Genomic DNA, 24,795 nt, shown 5'->3' with positions numbered 1-24,795 from the left:
ACGTGTAAGTCGACATATATCAAGTTTCACTCGAAGCTGTTGCATAAATCCTTTTTTGAAAACAACCTTCCACAAAGTTACATATTCAAATCTGAGAAACCCACCAGTCGATATTTCAAAAAAAAGAAAAAAAAAAAACAAAACAGATCCTTCTCCCTCCAAAACAGACCTACATTGTGTTCGATGGTCTCTAGATGACTCATAGCTTTAATAGAAAGCCATAACGGGCTTCTCTTTCAAGCCAGCGGTCATTTTGGTCCTTTTTTTTTTCTTTATTATTATTTTTTCAAACGGTGGATGTTTCATTTTGGACTGAAACTCTTTATATGTTACGTAAGCATGTGTAAGACCTGTGTAATCCTGAACTAGACACCTTTTTTTTATTTTTTTTTTTTAATGAGTTTTTGTGAATATCTGTGCATGGTGTGTGTCTGTGTGTTTGATAAATGAATGCTTGTTTTTGCTTAAGAGATTAAAGGTGCACTGTGTAAAGTTGCCAGGGGGTTGATGTGAGGGCATGAAGACGTTTTGCTAAAAAAAAAAAAAAAAAACATCAAATTAATATTTTTAATTAAAGCTTGACACTTTTCATCGTGCACTTTTAAATTGCTCTGTGAATACTGGTGTTTTTTATCTAAACTTCATTTCTGTGTGACCTGTCTCTCACTATTACGCCGCCGCTAGACGGTGCAATGGGTAAGTTTCGGAGCTCTGTTTGCTGAAGTTATGGATTACAGATTATGATTTTATCGTTAAGTCACACATGAAGTGTCGTGATCTCTGTAAAATCTGCTGAGGTGAACAGATACACAAAAGTGATTATGCCAGATGCAGCGTCACATATCATGTTGTCATGTTATTTGTTTTCTGGAGCGAAAAAAAGCATCTCAAAGAAATCCTCTTTCCTCTTGAAAAACCTGTTCTTTGTAATTTCTGACATTTTCAGCAGGAATTTTGAATTGCATGTGAGGCAGTGTTTACGCTACAAGGAAAAGAGAGGAGTAACATACAGTAGACAAATATACAAAAAAAAGATAGATAGATAGATAGATAGATAGACAGATACATAGATTTACGATTTGCTCATTCATTCAAACCTTTTGTTAATTTTCCTTCTTCCTCAGTTGAGCCAAAATTCACCAACCAAGACGGTGAAGAAATTCTGAAAGACATAAAATCATAAAAACAAGAAAACAGCCACAAACAGGAACACACATCAGCGTGACCTTACATAAAAACATACATGACATACAAGACAAGACATACAAGACATGCAAAAACAAGTAACAATCTACATGTCGAAAACAAGCAAAAATGTCCACATAATGCCAGAATACGCAAAGACAAACCTCCAGCTCACACATGCAGGGAACAAGTGGATCATCCAGTTAAAACAAGTGCAGGAAGCAGAAGGAAGATCCAGTGAAAGATCTTCTGAATTGTTCTCCAGTTACCAAGCTGCTGCAACGCATTCTCACTCCCAGGTCGTCAGATACTGACGCACCTTTTCTTTCTCGCTTTTACCACGTGTCAGCATCACGTGGTTAGGTTTAGGCTAGAAAAACACCTGTTTAAGGTTGGGAAAGGACAGGTTTAGGCATTAAAACCTCTTGGTTACAGTTAGGAATAAAAACCTCTTGGTTAAGGTTAAGTAAAGGTTAAGGTTAGGAATAAAAGCCTCTTGGTTAAAGTTAGGGATAAAAACCTCTTGGTTAAGGTTAGGGAAAGGTTGGGGTTAGGAATAAAAACCTCTTGGTTAAAGTTAGGAATAAAAAACCCCTGGTTAAGGTTAGGGATAAAAACCTCTTGGTTAAGGTTAGGAAAAGGTTAAGATTGGGAATAAAAACCTCTTGGTTAAGGTTAGGAATAAAAACCTCTTGGTTAAGGTTAGGGAAAGGTTAAGATTGGGAATAAAACCTCTTGGTTAAGGTTAGGGAAAGGTTAAGGTTAGGAATAAAAACCTCTTGGTTAAGGTTAGGGAAAGGTTAAGGTTAGGAATAAAAACCTCTCTTCAACAAAACTGTCTCATCTCGCTCCCTCGCGGGTTTGGACCTTGCATCTTGTGCTTGAAGGGTCCTGTGGATTTTACGCCGCGCCCTCCACCCTGACCACCTCCCTGCACCCACTTCCCCGCCCTTAATCCTAGATCACCACCGCCCGTGTCTCATACGCACGCTGAAGGCTGGTTTTTGCGCAGAAGGCTTCGACGTCTGATGAGCTGGGAATTACAACCGGCTGCCTGGCCGCTCGGTCAGGGGACTCGCTGTAAATTATTCCACGGGGTCGGAGTGCTTTTACATTAAAAGCAGTTAAATCCACGGAAGAATGATGACCAGAGTTTCAGTGTAGCATGAAAGAAATATACACAAAAGGCAGATTTCCCATTAGGGTCTTACACATAAACATAAACCAGCGCGTATATCACGTCACGGGGCGTACACATGGGGGCAATATAGGGCGTAAAAACAAAGCAACAAAGCATAGACGAGCAAACAAAACCATAAACGAGACAAAAATGATAAATGAGGGATTCAAAAATGTATATTAGAGGAAAGAGAACTGCAGGGACGGTGCTGCCATGAAATCATTTGTCCTGTTTTTGATGATGTTTCACCCTCAGATCCTCCTCCGGCTTTTACGTCACTCTTGTACCTTTGGTCTCAGTTCGATATTTTCCGGTCTGGGATTTTCCGGCTCCACTCGGCCGGTTAAAAAAAAAAAAAAAAAAAAGTGACTGACACATCAATCGGTGTCACCTCAGATGTGCCCGCTTGGCTCATGACTTAATCCGGTGCTGTCGTATAATCTGACCTTTTCATAAAGAGTAGCTTTCGCCTGATGTGCTGAAACAGAGTGACTCACGGCGAGAAATCCTTCAAATCTCCGAAGCAGCCAGCCGTTGAGGTCAGGGGTCAAAGCCGCAGCACCAAGACAAACCCAAGTTCAGTTTGTCTGAGAACATAAACATAAAAAAAAAAAACACACACACACTCTATACCAACAAATGAGAAGCATGAAAAGTGGTGCAAATATGAAGAGTGGAGTAAAATACCTCAAAGTCAGGCATCCTGCTGCTCCGTGTGGGAAGAGAGGACTTTTATTTTTTCCTTCAGTCTCCTCTTGTTTAATAAGGGACAGTGGAAAAGACAATAGATGTGGCAAATACCTCTGTGCCCGCAGAATAGTATGATTTTTATTTTTTTAATAGACCAATCCAATCCAACTTTATTTATAAAGCGCTTTAAAGTAACCACAGAGGTCCAAAGTGCTGTACAGTAAGATAAAAACATAAAATACATAAAAACATAAAACACATAAAACATAAAATACAGTACAATACAGACATCACAGAAGACAGTATATATAAGAACATATAAAATCAACAACTTACAAAAGCCAAAGAAAAGAGGTGAGTTTTAAGACAAACGATGGGAAAGAGCTAGAAACGGGACAGTGCTGTTTTTTTTTTTTTTTTATTCATACGTGTCACATTTTGCGACACTCAGGATGCACCTTTTTTTTTTTTTTTTTTTTTTCCTGCACCGTAACTCCGTCCCCTCTGGTGTCCATGTTGATTTCGTCCACTTGGTCCTATCCCTCCATCTCTGCTGCAGACGATATTGCCCTTTTCCATTGCCTCACAACGCCCATATACCATGACCTTCGCGCTGCGCAGCCACCAGAGGCAATTTTTACTTGTGTTGACGTGAGTTGGCGAACTCCACGCTGCCATGCGATCATAGGAAAAAATTATATGTAAAAACCGGTTATTTCAGACGCTGCTTCCACAAAAGGCGACCGGGCACTTTTTTATTTTCATGTGCTTTTAAAGGTCAAAGGTCATTCCTGGAGTTTATATTCCGTATCAGTGAAAATCACCGCCATAAATGCCACTGAGGGAAAATAATTGTTGCTGCCGTTTGACTTTGCAGCTCAGTGTGGATGAAAAAAAGAGAAAAATGGACCTAATTATTTGCTTAAGATACACATACATTATATTTCAAACATCAAGAGGACAGCATGCATGTTAAATTTGGACGGAAAAATCAGCATTTGGTGGATCAGTGCATGAAGACAAACGGCAGAAAAATGGTGTTTGCCCTCTCTGCAAAAGCAAGAAAAACACAAAAGTCGTGAACTAGTCGGGTAAAACCGCAGTTAGATCGTTATGACTGTAAATTCTTGAGAAAAACATGAAGATCTGACTCATGATGTCATGATTTTTAGTCTGTTTCACTGGAAAAATGAACACAACGAGTTTGTTTTTTCAAGCTTCAGCTGAGTCACACTTTATATTCAGCACATCCTCCAGGGAGTGCAGACCCAGAGAGCAGCATGTAAGACAAACAAATAAATAAATATAAAAAAAAGAAAAAAAAAAAAAAAAAAAGAGGTCACAGAGCAGTGTGTGCTGCCAGCCTGACCTTTGACCTCTGCCTGTGTGACCGACAGGAGGACGAGTTCATGGACTGGTGGAGCAAATTCTACGCCTCGACCGGAGAGACGAACAAGTGCGGCACGTACCTGGACAAGGGCTTCGACACGCTGCAGGTGAGTGTGTGTGTGTGTGTGTGTGTGTGTGTGTGTGTGTGTGTGTCAGAGACAATTCCTGGAAAGTCATGGAATTCTAAAAAGTCCATTCCAGAGAGGGAAGGTCAGGGAATTAATCGATTCTTGGGACAAATCAGGGAATATCATGGAGTTATATCAGCCTCCGTTTAAAAACGTAAGTAATTCAGTTCCTCACAAGATATATTATTTATTTTTGACTGTGCTCTCATTATGTTACGCCACAGAATAAAACAGAATAATAAACTTCTAGTCCTCTGGATCTGAAGTGGGTTTAAACACCAACATTTTAGGTTTTTATGGATCATAAAAATTCAACACTTTAGTCATGGAAAGTCATGGAAAAGTCTGGGAATTTTACATCTGACAGAGCGGGAAGGAACCCTGGTGTGTGTTGTGTGTGCGCGCGTGCATGCTAATCTGTGTGTGTGTGTGTGTGTGTTTGGATGAATGCGAATGTGTGTATTTGTGGTGTGTGTGTGTGTGTTTAAGTGTGCATGTCTCTGTAGATCCTCGCTCGCCTGTGTTTGTGTACTTTGAACCACATTTTCTATGTGTTTATGTGTGTGTGTGGGCGTACATCTGGGCATAATGTGTGAGTGTGTGTGTGTTAAAAAAAAAAAAAAAAAAAATCGAAAGAACAAGAAAGAGAGAGAGAGAGAGAGAGAGAGGTTCAGAAAAAGGGAGGGAGAAAAATCCGATCAACAAAATGAACCTTTTTCTCCATTTGGTCAAGATGTTTTGCACTTGGATTTAAAAAAAAAAAAAAAAAAAAAAAAAAGTCACCAATTTGAATTACAAATCAGCCCTTTCGCCAAAATCCCCCAACTCTCCCCATCCCTTCATCCCTCCATCCTTCCTCCACCTCCTCCTCCTCCTCCTCTCTTCTCATGCCCTGCCAGCGTCGTGACATTCCAGCAGTTTTCCAGCGACTCCCGATGACTCATCCGTGGTGAATTTGCATCGGTGCGGGAGCGCCACAGGGGGATCGCAGATAGAGGAAAGGCCACAGTCCGACTTTCGCCCGGTCGCCGAAGTGACGCAGAGACCTCTCCCCTCTCGCTCGGCCCTTACCCCGCTTCCCAGCAGACCTCGGGACCGCTCCGCCGGCTTTGTGCGATGGCGTCAGCTGTCATCAGCGTCTGTCTTTAGCCTCGCTCTCTTTAAACCCCCCCCCGCGCCTTCCCGTGAGCCCACGCATCACTCACGGTCTCCTCGCCCTCATCGGCCCGGTTCTCTTAACCCCAAACCCCGACCTTTCCCCTCCTTCGGGAACAGAGCGTTTCAGCGCAAACGTCAGTCTCCTTGTTTGATGCCCAAATGGATGACTAATCTCGTCGGAATCTGATCACTGGGCTTTTTTTGGGGTTTTGTTTTTAGCTGAAATTAGACTGCAAATGCATCCCCGAGCTCCCCCTTTAAAAGTTATTTCGCATTTTCTACTCCTTACTTGTTTTTCTTTGACTCCGGTAACACTTTACAATAGCAGTACAACAATTAACGTTAGTTAATGCCGTAATAAAGATTAAGTAACAGGTAATAAACATTAAGTAACAGGTAATAAACATGAAGTAACAGGTAATAAACATTAAGTAACAGTTAACTAACCGTTAACTAATGTGTCTAAGAATCATGTACTAATGCTGTTCATGCCAAGGTTTTTATTTATATCTTATTTAAGGGTTATTGTAGATATTATTAACATTAGTAAATGCCATAATAATCATTAACTAACAGTTAATTAACCATTACGGCATTAACTAACATTAAGTAGCGTTACTTGTTGTACTGTTATTATAATGTGTTACCTTGACTGCTTTACCAAAGCTACATACACATTAGGATGCATCAAAGGTGAAACATGCAGAATCGTGAATCTCGATTGCGTCCATATCGCAAAAAAAGCATGTTTTTGGGAGATAATTAAGGAAAAGTGATAATTAATGGGGATGGAAATGCATTTTTTGAGTGATTTATGCAGTCAAAGGCATGAATAGCATGATCTATTAGATATCAGTCCACCCAGAAACGTCATAAATCCCGCCACTTGAGTCATATATAAGCCTCCATCATCATCGTAAGGTCGTTAGTTGGTGTATTCTGTTTTCATTCTCGGATGAAATCGTAAATTACAGCCCGAAAATTAGCTGACATTATAGAACAATACCAGCCTGTCCAGTGACTATCAGTTCTTTCCATTTTTTAGTGCGTCAGAAAACAGCTTTTATAGTCGTTTGACGCAGGCGAGACAATAAATTAGGCCGTGAACGGGGGCGGAAAAGCATTCGTCGAATAAATCATAACGCAGACGTTCAGATCGTCCTTGATAAACAGCTCGGACGCCAAAACGCTCGCCTGCACTAAGCCTCCGTTGTCATCGCAGAAGCCATTAGTTCGTCCATTAAAGTGCGTTGCGTGTTTTCGTCCTTAAACGCGGCCCACAGTTGGCTGACGCTGAAGAACAATACCCCAGTTTGCCCAGTAACGATCCATTCTTTCCATTTTTCTCTTGCGGCTGTATTTCTTTCTGACACTCACTGAAGGGCAATTAGTCTGCTTCGCCCCGGACGGTGGAAACACATCTAAGTCGCCGTTTAGGTTTTTTGCGACATTTCAAAAGTTTGCCTGAAATTCTCTTGACAGCTGGATGGAAAGTGGTAAAATGACCCATGAGCCACTGCTTCCATCCTTGCCTTGGTTTGCCTTGGTTTGGTTTGTGCTCACTTGTCCTCTCCACCTCCTCTGAGCCGACGCCTCCCTTTTTTTTTTTTTTTTTTTTTTTTTTTTGTGATCCACCTTCTCCTGCTTCTTTCTTTTGACACGTTTTGGTCCGATTTGCTACCGTGGCGGTGACACGAAATGAGCCGCTGTTTCCAACCCCCGTGACCTCGCCTGGCTTCAGCCGCCTCCTTTACCTCCGTCTCACCCCGTCCTCACTTCTCCCCTCCGCCTCGGCCAGCGTTGTCACCTCCTTTTTTTACATTTTTCCCCTCAAATCTCTCCTTCCTCCTGCGTTCGCTCTACCCTTTTGACTGACTGTTTGTTCGCTACTGTCAACTGAGGCACTGTTTTCCAGCCTGGCTCGCTCTCCCTCTCTCTCTCCGGTTCACCCCGTTTGCCTCTGTCCTCCACCTCGCCTGCGCTGTCACCTCCTTTTCTGTCGCCTCTGTGTTTGTGTTTCCACCGGCTCCCTCCTCGTCCTCCTCCTCCTCCTCCTCCTCCGCCGAGGCTTCACGGTTGCATCACGACGGCGGAGGCCTCTGTAGAAACCGCGGCGCACGTCCATCGGTCACATCTGCTGCCGTCACGGAGGCCTGTTAGAGAATTAGGTGCACAAATAACGTCTAAATGTGTAGCCGTCAGGATAGAAAAACAGATTAACCAACTTGTCGTCATGTGTCTGTAATCGTTCTCGTTAAAAGTGAGCAGAGTGACGGCTTGGATTTGTTTCCTGATGTCACACACGTCTTGTCTCCAGCTCTCGTCTACACCGAGGGTTATTAGAGTTGAAACTAAAATTATTAACACCTAAAAAAAACAAATAGATAAAAGTAAAAACTCGACTTTAGAAACACATGAAAACCAACTGAAATGACACTGTGTACTTACAGAACTAAGTAAAATTAAATAAAAATATATAGAAAATGGTGTTATTTTTAGGTTTTGACAATTTTGTCAAATTTGTCAACACAACAACATGAGGAGGTGTTGGTGCTGATGTTTACTGAGACTATACTACTATATACCCATGTTATAATAATGAAAAAACAAACTACAACTAATGCTGAATCTAATAATAATAATAATAATAATAAAAAAACTTTATTTGTATAGCACCTTTCATACAAGAATTGCAGCTCAAAGTGCTTCACAATAAAAAGAAGAACATTTGAAAACACATTAAGTAAAACATTAATAAGAATAAAACACAGCACAGGGTGAAATTAAAAAGAAAAGGCTAAAAATTGAAATAAAATTTGAAATAAAACAAAAGATGCAAATAAAACAATAAAAGACAACAGTGTGGAATAAAATAGGAGCTAGTTAAAGGCTAGAGTGAAAAGGTGGGTCTTTAATCTTCTTTTAAAGATGTCTAGTGAGCCGGCTTCCCTGATGTCTAAAGGTAGTGTGTTCCAATAATAAATAAAACTAAACATTAAAAAAATTAAGAAAAATAAAAAACTGAACTGAGATGAGTAAACCCAGTGTGGAATCGAACTGAAAGCAAAAACTGAAAACGATTTTCTAAGCGCACAACCAATCGGGTGTATCAGAGATGAACGTCCAGTCAAAACCTGCACAGATATTAAACATGTCGACATAATCCTGTTTATCACAGTCAGCGTGCACATTTAAAAGTAAAACCAGTTATTTTTAGCCTTTTCTTCATCTCTAGTCTATAACACTCTGAGGTAAAATCTGAGAGCGATAAAACTTCACTGGAAACTTCCTTTGCTGAGGTCGTTTTTCATATTTAATGTTACGTAGCCTGTGTGACCAGCGTTGTCCATGTCAGTGATAATAATGTCAAAAACAAAGCCAATTCTTTGTCATGCTGATGAAAAATGTGTATCTTTGGAAATAGCTGCTCCTTAATCATTTAGACATGAGACACTCTTTTTTTGAGGTGAAGTATGATCACAGGAACATATTTGGGCTCGTTTCAGTTTGAGAAAAATTACGTCGAAAGACTTTTTTTTTAAAGTTTGACAGCCGTTTCTGTTCAGTTCTGTCGAGCCGTCCAGGCCGTCGCCTTACAATCAGCCGCTCAAGGCCAACATGGCCGCCGGAGGCTGGGTTACCTCACCTGAAAATCTCCCTCTTCTCTTTCCAGCGTCTCCCTCTTCACCCCTGTCTTCACCCCTCTCTCCCCCCCGACATGTTTACACTGTCACCTCCTTCTCCTCCTCCTCCTCCTCGCTTGCCTTCAGTAAAATGAGACACAGTTTCCATGCTTGGCTCACCCCTCTCCTCACCTCTCCTCTCCTCTCCTCTCTTCTCCACCAGCTCCATCTCTCCCCCCTCTCCCTTCTCCTCCCTCCCTCCCTCTCTCCCTAGATATTGGGTTTGGTTAGACTCGCTACTGTCACAGTCAAGTGAGACACTGTTTCCACCCTTGTTGAGCCTCAGTTCACCTCTTCCTCCATCACTTGGAGCCCCTCTCTCTTTCCTCCTCCCCCCCGCCTCCCCCACCTCCCACCTCTCCCCTGGTAGTGGGTTTGGTGCTTGTGAGTCCTGCAGTGAGCCAGTGTTTCCAGACGAGTCTTTTGCTTGCATCATCCTCTCGACTCCAGTGGTCACCTTGCGGTCCCTAAAGCATTCACCAAAGGATAGGCATGACCAGGTAGTAAGATATGTAAATAAAAGTGTTTAATTTTATTTTCCCACTCTAAACCCCATAGTGCAGTCTATCCATCCAGATGGTTTCTGTGTGATTTGGTGACGTTTCCACTTTTTCCTCTCTTTACCACAATACAATGGGACAGGATTCGTTTTGTTTTGTGGAGCTCAAACCATCATAAATTTACATGACACAGACACAAACTCCATGTTCCTCGGGTTTCTTTGGGCACTAATTCCTGTTGAAGAGCACATGTTTAAGACAGAGTGTCTCCATAGTGCTGATGTGTGATGGGAAGGCTCTGCAGGTGCAATATGTGTGAAACTGTGTGAGGTGCACACCAACATGGACTTAACTGCATCATTTATGTTTAATTGGAGGCTACAAGGTAGTTTAGCATCATCACAAAAGCATTAAATGTGATCAGTATTCTTGTTATGTATAAAAAAAAATACTTTAAGACCACAATCAAAACAAATATTCAGTGATTAATTTCTCTTAAAGTCACGAGGAAACAGTATTTCAATGGCCTTGTGCTTTCAGGATTCACTGTATTTCTGCTGGCAACATGGGACATAAAGCAGATAAGGACCTTTTGAAATGTTTTCAAAAGCTGAAAAATGCTGTCTGCATATGCTTGAGCAGTCACAAACTCCAGATTAAAAAAAAAAAAAGTGCTGATCCTGGCTGATCAGCTAAACAACCAAAAATACATCTGTAATGGTGCTCGTAAAAAAAAAAAATTGCTTTAAAGATACACGACTTTCCACTAAATAAAAAGAATGGGACTTTTTGTGTTTTGGGCATTTATCGTTGAATAGGTGTGCATTATGAAATGAGGAATTACCTAACAAGGTGAAAAAAAGAAAGTCATTTTTCATTTTGTCGTCACCTCTGAGCGCGACGAGTATTTCCTTTGTGATTTATGCAGAAAAGTCGGGTGTGTTTTTACATGAATATCCCGCCACATGCAGCTTTAAACATTCGCTCGGTGTGTTTTGCAGCTGCAGACGAGGCATGGTGAGTGTCAGAGGTACATGTTGAGTTATCTGCATTGCTGCACACACACACAGATGCACACACACACACACACACACACACACACACGTCACTGCTTTGTCTAAACCTTCTCCCCTCTCCCTTGGTAGTGGGTTTGGTGCTCCAGCACTGAAATGAACCGCTTTTTCCGCACCTCTCTTTCATTTACATCATCCTCTTCATCAGTTCTCTCTCTCTCTCTCTCTCATCCCCTTCTTCACCTCTACCCTCGTCTCTTTTCCAACAAATCTCCATGCCATGTCTGTTCTCTCACCCCTCTCCACCCGGATAGTAGAGTAAAAGTTTAATATCCCTCAGGGCCAATTGGATTCACAGTCAGGAGTCATTAAAAACTGAAATTAAAGTTCAACAAAGACGAGACTGACATCGTCTCCGCCCCAAAACGAAGACAGATCTCATTCAGCGGGAAATCTGAGCTCACTCACACGACCGCAGCTGAGAAACCTTGGTGGCATTTTAGATTTGAGGTCTGGTGCGTCTTAAAACCGGGCTAATGAAGTTCTTTAGTTCTTTTAAAAAAATAAAAAAGAGACGACAAAACAAGAAACAGGACGAGGGTTAGGGTCATAAATGGTAAATTGAACTAATAAACTTAAAAGTTAATAGTTATTTTACAGTTAACAAACAAAGAAATGATAATTAAATGATAATTAATTTTTCTTATGATACAGTAGACTATTTTTTTAACAGCTTTTTGTTGCAGAAATTAATATTTTATACACAGTTTAAATTATTTGTTAATGATTATCTAGTGATTTGTAAACTGTTAAGGAATCGTTTTGCAACAAACATTACATAGATAGATGGATCAGACACTTTATTTTATTTACACTTTTTAATATGTAATAATTGTATTGTAAACCATCTATAAACTTGGTTTTGATGGCTATTATAAAATTGCAACTGATGATCGTAATAATTTGTTAAAGAACATAGCTGCTAACTTTATTATAGGCCATCCAAATAACGTTAAAAGATGCGCTACATGATTATTATTATTATTGTTGTTATTTGTTATTATCAACATCAGTTACAACTTTATAATAGCTTCATCAATAATGTTTATAGATGGTTTACAAATCAGTTATTACCCATTAACAAAGTGTTATAAAATATCTGTCCCATCCATCTGTGTAATGTTATAAATACTTAATATAGTGTATAAACTGTCATAATGCATTCAACAATAAACTGTTAATAAGTGCTTTACTTAAGTTACTTTACAAAATTTAATTAACTATCAGTTTACCATTTATTAGTGATGGTTAATAGAAATCGTTATTGAAGCACCTAATCTTTGTCCTCCCGCCTTTTTCCTCATAATAATCTCCTCCTTTTCCTCCCCATTTCCCTCTTGTAATAACCCTCCTCCCTCCTTTTCCCCTCTATAATAACCTTCTTCCCCCCTGTTTCCCTCTATAATAACCTTCCTCCCCCTTTTTCCCTCTATAATAACTCTCCTCCCCCTTTTCCCCTCAATAATAACCTTCTTCCCCCTTTTCCCTCTATAATAACCCTCCTCCCCCCATTTTTCCTTTATAATAACCCTCCTCCCCCTTTTTCCCTCTATAATAACCCTCCTCCCCCTTTTCCCCTCAATAATAACCTTCTTCCCCCCTTTTCCCTCTATAATAACCCTCCTCCCCCTTTTTCCCTCTATAATAACCCATCTCCCCCTTTTTCCCTCTATAATAACCCTCCTCCCCCTTTTTCCCTTTATAATAACCTTCTTCCCCCTTTTCCCTCTATAATAACCCTCCTCCCCCTTTTTCCCTCTATAATAACCCTCCTCCCCCTTTTCCCCTCAATAATAACCTTCTTCCCCCCTTTTCCCTCTATAATAACCCTCCTCCCCCTTTTTCCCTTTATAATAACCCTTCTCACCCCTTTTTCCCTCTATAATAACCCTCCTCCCCCCTTTTCCCTCTATAATAACTCTCCTCCCCCTTTTTCCCTTTATAATACCCTCCTCCCCTTTTTCCCTCTATAATAACCTTCTTCCTCCTTTTTTCCTCTATAATAACCTTCTTCCCCCTTTTCCCTCTATAATAACCCTCCTCCCCCCTTTTCCCTCTATAATAACCCTCCTCCCCCTTTTTCCCTTTATAATAACCCTTCTCCCCCCTTTTTTCCCTCTATAATAACCCTCCTCCCCCCTTTTTCCTTCTATAATAACCTTCCTCCCCCTTTTTCCCTCTGTAATAACCCTCCTCCCCCCTTTTTCCCTCTGTAATAACCCTCCTCCCCCCTTTTTTCCCTTCTATAATAACCCTCTCCCTCACCCGTTTTCCCTTATCAGGTCTTTTTCCTTCCCCCTTTCTCCCTTATAATAATCCTTGTAATAATCCATCACTCCCCTTTTCCTCCACAATAAACCTTTTCCTCTCTTGTTTGCCTCATAATCCCCCCTCTCCTCCTCCTTTTCTCCTCACCCCTCTATCCTCATAACCTCTGTCCTCTTTTTATAACCTCCATTCCCCCCCCCCTTCCTCTCCCTTCCCTGGTTATCTCTCCCCGGACTCCAGGTTAGGTAAGTTTTCGCTACTGAAGTCACTCGGTGAGCTACTGTTTCCATTTTCCATTTTTGCCCCAGTGCACCCTCCTCATCCTCACCCTCCTCCTCCCCCTCCTCCTCCCCCTCCTCCTCCCCCTCTTTGATAGCACTGTAGGTTTGGTCGGTGTGTGTTGAAGTGAAGCACAGTTTCCAGCCTCTCAAAGTTCGCCTTTCAACAAGTCCCCGCAAAACTGTCGCTCCTCCGAATGAGAGAGAGAGAGAGGGAGAGAGAGAGAGAGAGAGAGAGAGAGAGAGAGAGAGAGAGAGAGAGAGAGAGAGAGAGAGAGAGAGAGCGAGCAGGAAAGAATGAGGGAATGCCAGACAATTAGGGTTTAATGCAAGTGTGTGTTTGTGTGCATGGTGTGTTTGTGTGTGTGCATGCTTATGTCTTGATGTGCCTACAAATCCAGGCCAATGTGTCTTTGTGTATGTGTGTGTGTGTGTGTGTGTGTGTGTGTGTGTGTGTGTGTGTGTCACCGATGTAAACAAACATCACTAATGAAAACAAATGAATCTTTTTGTGCTTCTGACACATGGAGGTCCCTGCCCAGATACGCACAGACACACTCACACACACACACACACACACACACACACTGTCTCCTGCCAGCGTCCCTACAGTGTGAGTGTAATATAGTGTTGAGTAGCTTTTGGCTCTGGTTTTAATCCAATACCAGTGGAATTACACTGGCCAATACTCAGCTATGATGCCATATAGGATAGTTTGTGTATGTGTGAGTGTGTGTGTCTGTCTGCGTGTACGTGTGTGAGTGTGTGTTACGTTGGCAACCTGATAAAGGGTGTTAAAAATAAAGATGTCTCTGACGCAAATACCACTGTGTGTGTGTGAGAGAGAGTGTGTGTTACCCCAGAGAAAGATAAAATCCGCAGCTCCGTGCCATTCTCGTAAACACCGTGTTGTTGTTGAAATGAATCATCAGCCAAATAGACCAATAACATTGACACACACACACAGACACACACAGACACACACACACGGTGGAAACTCGCTCTCCTCTCCTGTCCGCTCCTCTCAATTTCAATTTAACGAGTTTTATTGGCATGAAGGTTGAAAACAATGCTGCCAAAGCAATAAAGCACATGAAACGATCAATTTAAGTCTCTCCTCTCCTCTCTCCTCCTCCTCCTCCTCCTCTTCTTCCTCCTCCAGGTGTATGACAGGGAGTTGGAGAAGGTCGAGGCCTTCGCGGGTCTCTCAGATTTCTGTCAGACGTTCAAACTGTACAGAGGGAAAACTCAGGACGAAGGGGAGGATCCTTCAGTGGTGGGAGAATTCAAGGTTAAAGCCCTCTTCTCCTCTTCTCTTCTCTTCTCTTCTCTTCTATTATATCCTCTTCTGTTTGTTTTTTTCCCACTCCGTTCTTCTCTTTCTTGACATTTCATCTGATTTCACTTGGCTGCCGTCCAGCTCAGTTCAGTGTAATCGACTGTAATTCCTTTCATTTTAATTCAGCTCACCCTGGTTCTGTTCATCTCCATTAAAGGAAAAGTTCCAACAAAATATGAAAAAAAAAAAAAAAAGTTCCCACTCCCTTCTTGTGCTGCCTGTCCATCCAGATAGTTTCTGTGTGATTTGGTGAAGTTTCCAGTCTGTGTTCCTTCACCCTAATAAAATGGAGCTGGGTGGGTTTTTTTTTTTAATGGAGCTCAAACTGTAAAAAAAAAAAAAAAAAAAAAAAGTGAAAAACTCAACAATAACAGCTCTTTCCAAAAACAGTGACACAGATACCCAACATAATCCACAGCCCTCAAGAGTAAAGAGTTTCTTTGGGAACTATTTTCTGCCAAAGAACACCAGCAAAGTGTATCTATCCGTTCCCAAGGAGGACAATTCAATTTTGCTGGTTTCTTTAAATGTCAAACAACAACTTTTCTTTCTCACCCCTCTCTCCTCCCTCCCTCCCCCTTCTTCTTTGGGGCATCAGGGTATGTTTAAGATCTACACCCTGCCGGATGACCCCTCCGCCCCTCGTCCACCCAGGCAGTTCAGGCAGCTGCCGCCCAACGGCATCGAAGAGTGTCTGGTCCGCATCTACATAATCCAGGCCAGCGGACTGCAGCCCAAAGACACCAACGGCAAGGTATGGGGTCGGTGAGGATGAGGGGATCAGGGGAGGATCAATAGATCACAGTCTGGTGAAAGTCGTGCAGTAGAAAGGATTTTAACCCAGCAGAAAGGAAAGCACAGAAAGGGATGAATAAGTGGAGATCATCCCAAGGTTAAGGTGGTTCTAACAAGATAATATTTTGTTAAAACTTTTCGCTACTTTGTATAAACAAGTCAGCATTTTTTATTTTATAGAAAACATTTTAATGAAATTTTTGTCTCACTATACATGCACTGATCACAATGATGGACACAAACATTTGGTCAAGAGTATGGACCGTTTAGAGTTGAGGGAACATAAAACTGATCAAACTGAGCATAGAGCTGAAGAAACATAGAACTGAGGGAACATAGAGCTGAGGGAACACAGAGCGGAGGGAACATGGAGCTCAAGGAACATAGAGATGAAGGAACATAGATTAGAAGGAACATAGACCTGAGGGAACATGGAGCTGAAGGAACATGGAACATAGAGCTGAAGGAACATAAAGCAGAAGGAACATAAAGCTGAGGGAACATAGAGCTGAGGGAACATGGAGCTAAGGGAACATGGAGCTGAAGGAACATAGAGCTGAAGGAATATAGAGCTGAAGGAACATGGAGCTGAAGGAATATAGAGCTGAGGGAACATAGAGCAAAAGGAACATAGAACTGAAGGAACATAGAGCAAAAGTAACATAGAGTTGACAGAACATAGAGCAGAAGGAACATAGAGCTGAGGGAACATAGAACTGAGGGAACATGGAGCTGAAGGAACATTGAGCTGAGGGAACATGGACCTCAGGAAACACAGAGTTGACAGAACATAGAGTTGAGGGAACATAGAGCTGAGGGAACATGGAGCTGAGGGAACATAGAGTTGACAGAACATAGAGCTGAGGGAACATAGAGCTGAGGGAACATAGAGTTGACAGAACATAGAGCTGAGGGAACATAGAGCTGAGGGAACATGGAGCTGATGGAACATAGAGTTGACAGAGCATAGAGCTGAGGGAACGTAGAGTAAATGAATGAACAAGTGAATGAAAGGAAGAACACATGTTGGTTGGAAGCCCTCAGAAGCAGATTGATGGGTCACTGTGACAGGGTTGAAAAAAAAAAAAAAACTATGACATTCCTTTGTAGCTCATCTCTTAACCTCAGCCTCCACTTTTATTATTTTGTTAATTTACTTTGTCAGTCAGATAAAAGTTGCAGAGAACTGTGACACATTGGACACCTGGAATTAATATTTTACGCTCTGCAGGCACAAACTATAATGAAAATGTTTCACTGCCAAATCCGCCCTGTAGGAAATTAATAGAAAATGACTAAGTATTCCATGCATCTTGTGTGTTTTCAGTGTGACCCCTATGTGAAGATCACCTTGGGGAAAAAGACTATCAATGACCATGACAACTACATCCCCTGTACACTGGACCCTGTTTTTGGAAAGTACGCAATGTCCCTTTAATCTGTCTGTCTGTCTGTCTCCTCTCTCTCTTTCTCTGCTTGTCTCACACTTGGTCTCTCTCTCTCTCTCTCGCTCTATAATTTTAATCTAAAGAATGCCGTTTCTTATCTGGAAATAATATTTCAGATTTAGACATTAATATGTGTAATATAAATGACCTGATTTTCTTTTCCAGTGAAGAAGCAGTTCTTACACTTTTAGGTGAACGAGTATTCAATCATTTTTCTTTTTTTTTGCATTTTGTTTTTGTATCTGTAACTCTGCACTCTAACTTTTGTGCTTGTGACCACAAATAGTGACTGCTCAGTGATTTTTGCTTCCAACTCCCCAAATTCCTCCAGTGTCTACAGACTCAGTTATCCATTTAGTAACTGAAGACATGTAGCCACGGCCAAAATTCACACTTATCATAATGACTGACAGTAGTCAAAAATTTCAGAATACAGAGCTGGCTAATCTCAAAGCTGCTGCTGGATCATTTTTGATGACTTGCACCTCCTTTAGGTCTTTCCATTGAGTAAAGCCACAACCAATATTTACAGTATTCCTATTTTATTGCGTTCTTATCACTGCCCTGTTTCATTTGGAGACTTTCCAAGCACCCGATTATTTATTTCTGAATGGCAGAGCTGCTGTGCTGTACCTACTATGGTACAAAGAAGCCCACAAATTGCAGGGTAATATTCCTGATTACCTGATATGCAAAACACATCACTTTCTGTGCACCAAGACGATGTCCTGATTTTAAAGGCTCATGAGGTGTCATGCAATTCTAATGGGTGGATTTTCCCTTGTCTTTCCCAGAAACATCACTAAGACTGAAACTAAGGCATTATTTCTCATGAAAACGACACAAACTGCATCTTAAAGTAAACAGTAAGATCAACAACATTGCTTTTGTCACATGTCGACTATTTTATTGAATGCAGCAGCTTCAGTGGTCAGTTCGAAGCACTTCTCATCCTGCCTTGATTATTCTCTTTTCCAGTCCTTACCTTCAGTCCTCTTTCTCTCTCTCTCTTTCTCTCTCTCTCTCTTTCTCATAATTTTTTTTCCACACCAGTAGGGGTCGCTACACTCACACCAAACCCAGTGACAGGACAGAGAGTAGAGCAGAGGTGCAGCACACATCAGACAGTATAGAGTGACCGTCTGGAGGCAACAGAATGCACACCTCAGACTGTCTCTCCCGAACTACAAGAGAACTGAGGAATTCAAAGATGTCCACACTGCAGTCCAGTTTAAAACTCATTAACACTAAAATACAGTACGTCACACACCATGCCAACGTCACGTCCCGTCCTGTCCCGTCCCGTCACATTACATCATGTCACGCCAAAGTTTGTTTCAGATTCTCTCTTCTGGATCTCAAGATGAAGCCAGTGTGTGTTTAACAAAGAATGAATAGAGTAGACTAGACTAGAATAGGTAATGGGACTGAACTGAGCTGTGTGTGAGCTGGCCTGAAATTACTGGGATTCCTGTTAATAAACATGAACTGCAGCAAAGTTAAAATCATAGAATGGAATAGGAATCATGCATGGAATACAACAGAGGGAAAATAGAACAGAGAAAAACAAAATAAATAGAGTAAACCAGAGTAGAATACAATAGACTAGAGCAAAGCAGGACAGGGGGCGGCGAGGCTCAGGAGGTAGAGCGGTCGTCTGGTAATCGGTTGGTTCCCGGTTCGATCCCCAGCCCCTCCAGAGTGTGTCCAAGTGTCCTTGAGCAAGACAATGAAGCCCTCACCGCTCCTGATGGACAGCTTGGCTCCTTGCATGGTAGCCTCTGCCATCAGTGTGTGAATGTGTGTGTGTATAGGTGAATGTGAGGCAAACATTGTAAAGCACTTTGAGAGGTCAGTAGGCTAGAGAAGCGCTATAGAAATGCAGTCGATTTAACAGAAATTGTGCTTTTTATCCTGAATATACACACACACACACACATTATTCCTGAAACCCCAATAGTTTGCTTTGCTCACTGCTAAAATTTGGTTTAGGCTGGGGGTTTCCTCAAGTTAAGGTTAGGGTAAACAGGCGTGGATGCAAAACCCGGCAGACACTGAACTTCAACAACTCCAGAGTGTGTATTTTCAGAGCGATGGGCGTTTGTTTTTAAGGATAACGGGCCATCGGAGTAATAGGCTCTAGATCCATTGGGACATTTTTTGGACGATTGGGGTTTTAAGAATAACGGGCCCATCGGACCAATGGGATGGCACCATGGATGTAGCCTACAGGCACGCTCCGACAAGCGTGTTTAACCATAAGCTGCTTCACTGCAAAAACGCAAAATCTTACCAAGAATATTTGTCTTATTTCAAGTCAAAAATGTCTTATTTCTAGTCAAAATATCTCATTACACTTAAAATAAGACATGATCACCTCAGAAGTAAATTGTTTTTAGACAATTTTCACTTGTTTCAAGTGAAAATTCACTTGAAACAAGTGAAAATTTGCTTGTTTCATTGGCAAAATTTGACAGTGGAAAAAGTGAAAACTCACTTGAAATAAGTGAAAATTAGCTAGAAACAAGAAACAAATTTTGGCAATGAAACAAGCAAATTTTCACTTGAAACAAGAGACAATTGTCTAAAAACAAGTTACTTCTGAGGTGATCATGTCTTATTTTAAGTGTAATGAGATATTTTGACTAGGAATAAGACATTTTTGACTTGAAATAAGACAAATAATCTTGGTAAGATTTTGACTTTTTGCAGTGTTGTTCCAGATTGAGAGATTATTTGCGCACAGCTGATTCTCCAGTGACCCTCCATGAATGTGTCAGACGTGGTTTGTATTTGGTTTGTAAAAAAGCCTCGACAGCCGTAGTGGAAGCTGCCGGTCGTCGTCGTCGTGTGTGAAAGTGACTTTGGTCTTTCCTCCAGGTTGTTTGAGCTGACCTGCTGCCTGCCTCTGGAGAAGGACCTGCGGGTGATGCTGTACGACTACGACATGCTGACCAAGGACGAGAAGATCGGGGAGACGGTCATCGACCTGGAGAACCGCTTCCTGTCCAAGTACGCCGCCCGCTGTGGCCTGCCGCAGACCTACTGCCTGTGAGTACACACCTGCCGCCTCCTGCTGTGCGTGTGTGTGTGTGTGTGTGCGGTGCAAGGTTGGGTTCTCCACATTCATTGATTGTCTCCTATCATGACCGTAAACTACTTGTTTGTATATTATTTATAGGATTAGAATAACTGTTGATCCTTGAGGGGGTAAGGACATGGCAGCAGCAGAGAATATAATAGTAGTAATGAAATAAAGAATGACACATCATATTATACAGCTGCTGCATGAACACTAGGGAAGAGTGTTTTACATTTTTAAAGATTGCTTTGAGTTTTTTATTTCTTTCCTCAATGACGTGCATCCACATTTCCAACGCAACACAAGAAAAATAAGAAAAATATGTTTGCCGTCGCCCCATTCCTTTCATCATTCGTCATATTGTGCAGACATTCATAATCCTCTCCTCTTGTCACTGAACTTGGCATCTTGACACAGTCTCAGTTTTACTTCAGGAAAAAAAAAATGTAAATAATAATAACAAAAACAATAATGTACATTTTTCTCTGACACTCCAGTTATGAAAATAAAAGTCTGTGTATAAAACAAGCACAGATACTACTACTAATAACGATAATGATAGTGATAACGGACACATGATTGAACAAAAAATAAATTACACCCAAATTTAATTAAAGCACATCGCACATTGACACACTTTGCACAAAAACCCACTCAGATACTATCAGTGGTGGAAAGAGTACTACAAACTGCTCCTCCGGTAGAAGTACTGTCACTCTGCTGGTATTTGACTGCAGTAGAAGTAGAAGTACTGTTCCTCTGCTGGTATGTGACTGCAGTAGAAGTAGAAGTACTGTTCCTCTGCTGGTATCTGACTGCAGTAGAAGTAGAAGTACTGTTCCTCTGCTGGTATCTGACTGCAGTAGAAGTAGAAGTACTGTTCCTCTGCTGGTATGTGACTGCAGTAGAAGTAGAAGTACTGTCACTCTGCTGGTATCTGACTGCAGTAGAAGTAGAAGTACTGTTCCTCTGCTGGTATGTGACTGCAGTAGAAGTAGAAGTACTGTTCCTCTGCTGGTAGTTGACTGCAGTAGAAGTAGAAGTACTGTTCCTCTGCTGGTATTTGACTGCAGTAGAAGTAGAAGTACTGTTCCTCTGCTGGTATCTGACTGCAGTAGAAGTAGAAGTACTGTTCCTCTGCTGGTATTTGACTGCAGTAGAAGTAGAAGTACTGTTCCTCTGCTGGTATGTGACTGCAGTAGAAGTAGAAGTACTGTTCCTCTGCTGGTATGTGACTGCAGTAGAAGTAGAAGTACTGTTCCTCTGCTGGTATGTGACTGCAGTAGAAGTAGAAGTGCTGTTCCTCTGCTGGTATCTGACTGCAGTAGAAGTACTGTTCCTCTGCTGGTATTTCACTGCAGTAGAAGTAGAACTAGTGTTCCTCTGCTGGTATCTGACTGCAGTAGAAGTAGAAGTACTGTCACTCTGCTGGTATCTGACTGCAGTAGAAGTAGAAGTAGAAGTACTGTTCCTCTGCTGGTATCTGACTGCAGTACAAGTAGAAGTACTGTTCCTCTGCTGGTATCTGACTGCAGTAGAAGTAGAAGTACTGTTCCTTTACTGGTATGTGACTGCAGTAGAAGTAGAAGTACTGTTCCTCTGCTGGTATCTGACTGCAGTAGAAGTAGAAGTACTGTTCCTCTGCTGGTATGTGACTGCAGTAGAAGTAGAAGTACTGTTCCTCTGCTGGTGTGTGACTGCAGTAGAAGTAGAAGTACTGTTCCTCTGCTGGTATGTGACTGCAGTAGAAGTAGAAGTAGTGCAGTAAAAATCTCCTGCAGTAAAAGTCCAAAGTGTCTCATGTCAAATGTCCTGGCAGTAAAAGTGACTGAGCTCCTTTTTCCAAACAGTAACTGTGTTAGCTGGGATCTTTTCCATGCAGTTAGAAAAGGAGGAGAGAACACGCTGCACACCACATGCTTTTAAAGGGGCATTACACTAAAACTGAAGCGAGGACCCTGTAGACTCAACCGACACATGACATGATGGTTGAGTCTACATGGTTCTCAACTCTTTGATATATTTCCATTTTTTTCCAACATTTATTCCACATTTTTTTGCCAGTCGAGTCTAAATGGTCCTCGCTGCAGTTTTTCATTGTGCAGCTTTTATTGTGAAATTGGGAAATAGCAAAAAGTAGAACCAACAAAGTAGAGGCAGGGGCCCTCTTCTCATCTCTGCTGACCCTAGCTTTTATTGTGAAAGGTTCCTCAGTCTGGCACTGATCATTTATTCTCTGTAATGGACCTGATTTAAAATCCAGTGAAGTGCAAAAATGTACGTGAATAAAAGTAAAAGAACTGACTTAAAATACTCAAAAAAGTAAAAGTACACAAAAAAGCTACTCAATTACAGTAACATGAGTAAATGTAATTAGTTACTTCCACCTCTGAGTATAACTGAATTCAATGGATTTGATTGGTTTGATATTACACTACAAGGTGTGTGATTACAGTGGGAATTAATCATCAAAACACACAGATCTCTCTCTCTCTCTCTCTCTCTCTTTGAGCTTAACCAGTCAGCTCTCTCTCTCTCTCTCTCTCTCTCTCTCTCCCTCTCTCTCTCTGTGTCTCTCGCCCTCAGCTCGGGGGTGAACCAGTGGAGGGACCAGCTGAAGCCGAGCCAGCTGCTGACCAGAGTGTGTGACCGGCAGAACCTGAGACGACCCGTCTACAAACATGACCGGGTCTACTTCAGAGGGCATGATTACACTGCCGCCGACCTCGGTGAGCCATTGTGTGTGTGACCGTGTGTGTGTGTGTGTGTGTGTGTGTGTGCGTGTGCGCGAGCAATGGACCAATGAATTCACTCTGGATGAAAAACCGAAAGTCAGCCAAAGGAGAGAAAAAGAAAGACTCAAAAGTGTCAAGTGGAGGGCAGTCAGATTAGGGCGTCGGCGCCACTGAACACACACACACACACACACACACACACACACACACACACACGCCCTTCAGTGCAGAGCTAATTGACGCAGCTTGCCATCAGACCTTCCATCATTAAAACAGAGTTAGATTAATGAAAACACACACACGCTGTGCAGATGTATCATCATCAGCGTGTGTGTGTGTGTGTGTTAAATTTGTGTATGAAGTGTATTTGCGTGTCGCTATTACAGTACGTGTGAGTGTGTGTGTCATACGTCATGCGGCCCTTAAAGTGTGTGTGTGTGTGTGTGTGTGGGATTAGGTTGGCGTTCTGTGTCGATTCCGGCTGGGTGCGAGCGAGCGGAAAGATTGAGTGTGTGTGTGTGTGTGTGTGTGTGTGTGCGTGTGTGTGAGCTGTGTAAACGCGCAGTGGTTCTGACACATTCAGTAAATTCACAGCAAATATATCACTCTGCACCGAACTCCACTCCACCCAACTCTCTCTCTCTCTCCCTCTCTCTATTCTTTCCTTTCCTCTCTTACCTTTTCTTCTCTTTCTTCTCTCTCCTTCCTCTCCTTTTACACTCCCTTCCCTCCCTCATTTTCAAGCCTCTCGTTTTTTTATCACACTCCCTTTCTCTCTGTTCTCCTCCTCCATTTCTCACTCCTCCTTTTTCTTCCTTCCTTCCTTCCACTTCTTCATCCCCCTCTCCTTCCTTCCTCCCCCTGCAGACTCTCCACTCCATCTTTGCCAGATTGAAGCTTGAAGGACACGTTTGAGACCTCGGCTCTACTTACAGGCGATCAGGCGTTTTACCGATCACCTCAGTATTGATCCGAGGCTCCTGCTCGGCTAAAACAGCGACCAACGAGGCCGTCGCAAAAAAAAGGCTTTGAAAAACTAAGAAAAGAAAGAAAGAAAGAAAGAGGAGTCAAACAAAGCGGGACGTGGCATAAGCCATAATGTCAACGACAGCCCCAGAGATTGAAGGGTATTGAATTAATTGATTTATTGATCACCTCAGAGAGAGACTTTTTGGATTTTCAAGTTTGACACTTTGGTTTATCCAGGTCTCGTTGAAGAAATAGACCTCAGACTTTTTTTTTTTTTTTTTTTTTGTAAATACAGTTTGTTTTTTATCACTACCATGACAACCAATTTTCTTTTCCTATGGTAAACTTGTTGTTTAATTTGATTACATTTTGATTAAATGTATGTATGCAATTTGACTTGGTATTTATTGCCGATACCAGGAATCACAACGTCCCACTTTGTTTGCCTCCTCCAACCGATCGGTGTTCTCCTCACCTTCTTTGTATGATTTTACTTTGATATCCCCCAACCAGTAAAGCCATTTTAACTTACTTTGGTTAGTGTTTTCAGGAGAACATTCTGAGATTGATAAGGATGTGCAGTGGTCTCTCGTTAATCGCGGGAGTTACGTTCTAAAAATAACCCGCAATAGGCAAAATCCGCGAAGTAGTCAGCTTTATTCTGTACAATTATTCTAGATGTTTTAAGGCTGTAAAACCCCTCACTACACACTTTATACACTTTTCTCAGACAGGCATTAACATTTTCTCACTTTTCTCTCTTGTTTAAACTCTCAAAGTTCAAACCTTCATAGAAAAATAAGTCCAGTATTATAGAATGAACGCATTCTGTACTGTACAGGAGACACGGCACGGAGGAGATGGATTGACAATGGTCTACAGTCCCTTAGCCAAT

At 41.8% G+C, this 24,795-nt stretch overlaps 1 protein-coding gene across 4 annotated transcripts in view; it reads left to right on the top strand.

Annotated features, from left to right (window-relative positions):
• Window positions 1-24,795, top strand: part of dysf (dysferlin, limb girdle muscular dystrophy 2B (autosomal recessive)) — a 133,854-nt gene that overhangs the window by 91,915 nt on the left and 17,144 nt on the right. For all 4 annotated transcript variants that reach the window (XM_030075602.1, XM_030075600.1, XM_030075603.1 and 1 more), the window contains 6 exons: window positions 4,453-4,551; window positions 14,695-14,823; window positions 15,470-15,625; window positions 16,994-17,085; window positions 19,995-20,165; window positions 22,783-22,925. In XM_030075602.1, the coding sequence (XP_029931462.1) occupies window positions 4,453-4,551; window positions 14,695-14,823; window positions 15,470-15,625; window positions 16,994-17,085; window positions 19,995-20,165; window positions 22,783-22,925 (790 nt within the window). The remainder of the gene's footprint in view (window positions 1-4,452; window positions 4,552-14,694; window positions 14,824-15,469; window positions 15,626-16,993; window positions 17,086-19,994; window positions 20,166-22,782; window positions 22,926-24,795) is intronic.

This window comes from Myripristis murdjan, chromosome 18 (assembly GCF_902150065.1).
Source record: "Myripristis murdjan chromosome 18, fMyrMur1.1, whole genome shotgun sequence".
NCBI classification, from domain to species: domain Eukaryota; kingdom Metazoa; phylum Chordata; class Actinopteri; order Holocentriformes; family Holocentridae; genus Myripristis; species Myripristis murdjan.
This window is presented reverse-complemented; position numbering and strand designations above follow the sequence as displayed.